The 3,331-nt window shown below is 42.5% G+C and overlaps 1 protein-coding gene across 1 annotated transcript in view; it reads left to right on the top strand.

Moving 5' to 3' along the window:
- The first annotated feature begins 930 nt into the window (after positions 1-930).
- The window catches only part of LOC137784435 (protein MTSS 1-like), a 24,675-nt gene continuing 22,274 nt past the window's right edge, over positions 931-3,331 (top strand). The window contains exon 1 of the mRNA XM_068575070.1: positions 931-1,373. Within this exon, the coding sequence (XP_068431171.1) occupies positions 1,302-1,373 (72 nt within the window). The 5' untranslated portion in view covers positions 931-1,301. The remainder of the gene's footprint in view (positions 1,374-3,331) is intronic.

Genomic DNA, 3,331 nt, shown 5'->3' on the forward strand with positions numbered 1-3,331 from the left:
TACGAAGGTGTAAACAAAACAAAGTGAAAAGATGCAGAACAGCCGCAGAAGACACAGATACAAAGATACAAACCCAGGAAAAAGAGACAGAAAACAAACAAGATGGCGACAAAGAGAGAAAATAAAAAGATGTACAAAAACAAAATGATACAAAACAACAAAAAGTGAAGCAGAATGACGAAGAAGAAAAGGATTATAATAAGAGATACAATACAAAAGAAATGCAAAACTACTACCAAGAGATACAAAACAACTACAAAAAGATACAAACAACTACAAAGAGATACAAACAACTACAAAGAGACAGAAAGAGACAGAAAGTAGGCGTCGCGTCCAGGCTCCTGAATGTGGACTCGTCCTCTTCCACTTGATGTCCATGTTTCCTGAACAGTTCAGTGAAACACTCGCTAGGTGGCGATGCAGCTTTAAATATCAGTGGAGACTCTACATCACACAGTAAGAGATGCTATGACGTCACACAGTAAGAGATGCTATGACGTCACACTGCTGTGTCCTGCAGCGGTCCAACAATAGGAAGCAGGACTTTTATCCAACAGGTGGAAACAACAATTCCTCTTCAGTCCAGTGAGTAAAAATATGAAGTTTTCCTTTTACTTTGAAGGAAATTTCCTGCTTCTACCATCCTGTGAAAATATATAAAACATCTTTTACCTTTTTTTTTTTTTTAGGTTATTTAAGAGTTCAGCTCCAAAAACCTAAACATTTTTATACAATACATTTTTTAATTTAACTCTTTATTTCTTAGTTGTGTAGATGCCTTCACATGTCCTTAACTGTAATTGTATTTTATGACCCTCTCTCTTTTTTCATTATCAGAAATAAGCTCTCAGCTGAGGGCGGGGCCAAGCGGACGCGCGTCCACGTCTCTCTACCCCGGCGCGTCCCCGAGAGCCAGCCCGCGCGCCAGTGGAAGCAGCTCGCTCGGTGCGGTGAACGTGATCCTCTCCGGCGGCGCCGTCGTCGTCGTAGCCGTGTTCCTGCTGCCTTCCCTCGGCCCCGACATGCGTCCCCTCCCGCGGACATTCCTCTGCCCGAGTGGGACCTGACCGCCGGCTCCGCTGCTGCTCGCGTCCGCCTTCTGGTCTCCTTCAGCCGGGGAAACCCTGCAGCGCGACTCTGAGCCTTTTCCATCGACACCTAGCCGCTCCCCCTCCTCCTCCTCCTCCTCCTCCTCTTCCTCCTCCTCCCTTTAATTCATTTGTTTCCTGCCGCTTCATTAATGGACCGCAGAAGCTGCGCGTGAGAGAGTTTTTTTGTGATATTACCCGGTGACACTGAAGATGGAGACGGTGATGGAGAGAGAGTGCAGCGCGCTGGGGGGGCTGTTCCAGACTGTCATAGGAGACATGAAGGTAACATGAAGGAGCACACACACACACACACACACACACACACACACACACACACACACACACACACACACACACACACACACATATATATATATATATATATATATATATATATATATATATATATATATATATATATATATATATATATATATATATGTGTATGTATATATATATATATGTATGTATATATATATATGTATGTATATATATATATGTATGTATATATATATATGTATGTATATATATATATATATATATATATATATATATATATATATATATCAATGTCACACGTGAAATTGTCCCTCTGTTCATCCTGTTGCATCCAAACAAAGAGAGCTGGTTTTTCTTTCTTTTTTCCATCTGAGATTTGCAGGTGTTTTATTATTAATTTGCTAATTATCCGAGATAGGAAGAGAGAGAGAGGAAGAGGAGAAAGGGGGGAGGAAGGGGAGGAGGAGGAGGTAAAGTGGGTGTGTTCAGGTTCTGCCTTCATTTTCAGGATGTGACCGCCTGCAGCTTTCTCCCCCCAAAAAACACAACAACAGCCTCATTTTCATCCTGTCACCACACAAAGCTGCTCACGATATTTATTAATGTGTTCACGATTTTGGTAAAACATCAACAGCTTTACTCGTTTTTCAATTAGCTGCTTGTAAAAAGTAATTACCCCCTTATTTTGTATTCTTAAAACTGTTAAATATCATGTGATTGTGGGATAATCTGACCACGATGGGACCTGTAACTCAGAACCATCTGCTGCGTGAAACATGCAGACGACAGTACAAAGTCATGGATCACAACAAGTGCTGGAAAGAAGTCACTTTAGAAATTGTGATTTCTTCATTTCATTTTTTTTTTTGCACCATTTTTGACTTCATGATTAACAGGAAGAACAAAAATTGACTTTTTTTCAGCACCAATTGAAGCAATTTAGGTTGTGAAATAAAATATTTTTTGCTTTTATTTAAATATTTGCTTTATCTCCAGTGATAGTTTTAATAAAGGCCGTGTATAAGAAGTGGGCGTGGTCATTGTGACATCATCCATCAGTTTTTAAAGCCTCCAGTTTGGCGTTCCGGCCGTCGCCATCTTGTTTTTTCTTTGCCACCGCTGAACAGGAAGTGACCATATTTAGTCACTTCGAGATCAAGATCGCTAAGATCCGTTCTCACGTCCTGATGACTTCCTGTACGAGAGCTGTTCTGCTGACATAGGACCCTGAACGCCACATGATGCAGCCCAGCGTAGACTGGATCACAGACTGGATCACAGACTAGATCACAGACTGGATCACAGACTAGATCACAGACTCACAGACTGTGTCACAGACTGGATCACAGACTCACAGACTGGATCACAGACTGGATTACAGACTGGATCATAGACTCACAGACTGGATCACAGACTAGATCACAGACTGGATCACAGACTCACAGACTGTGTCACAGACTGGACCACAGACTCACAGACTGGATCACAGGCTGGATCATAGACTCACAGACTAAATCACAGACTAGATCACAGACTGGATCACATACTAGATCACAGACTGGATCACAGACCCACAGACTAGATCACAAACTGAATCACAGACTGGATCACAGACAAGATCACAGACTGGATCACAGACAAGATCACAGACTGGATCACAGACTGGATGCAAGCGTAAACTTTGCTTAGTGAAGTAAAAGCATGATCTTCTCCACGGTTCTTCCTGCACTTTCGATGTGAAACGTGTGTTTTTATTTGCCGCTTGTTGTCTTGAAGCCGTGCTTTGGTCGGGGACTACTTTCAGCAGCGCAGGGATCTGCATTCTGGTGCTGCGGTGAGCATCTGAGGCAGCAGGAGGGTTTATGAGGGATCGAGTCCAAATACAGTGTGTGTGTGTGTGTGTGTGTGTGTGTGTGTGTGTGTGTGTGTGTGTGTGTGTGTGTGTGTGTGTGTGTGTGTGT

The sequence above is a fragment of the Clinocottus analis genome, unplaced genomic scaffold (assembly GCF_023055335.1).
Source record: "Clinocottus analis isolate CAN_PGR_092001 unplaced genomic scaffold, fCliAna1.0.p SCAF_14, whole genome shotgun sequence".
Lineage (NCBI taxonomy): Eukaryota > Metazoa > Chordata > Actinopteri > Perciformes > Cottidae > Clinocottus > Clinocottus analis.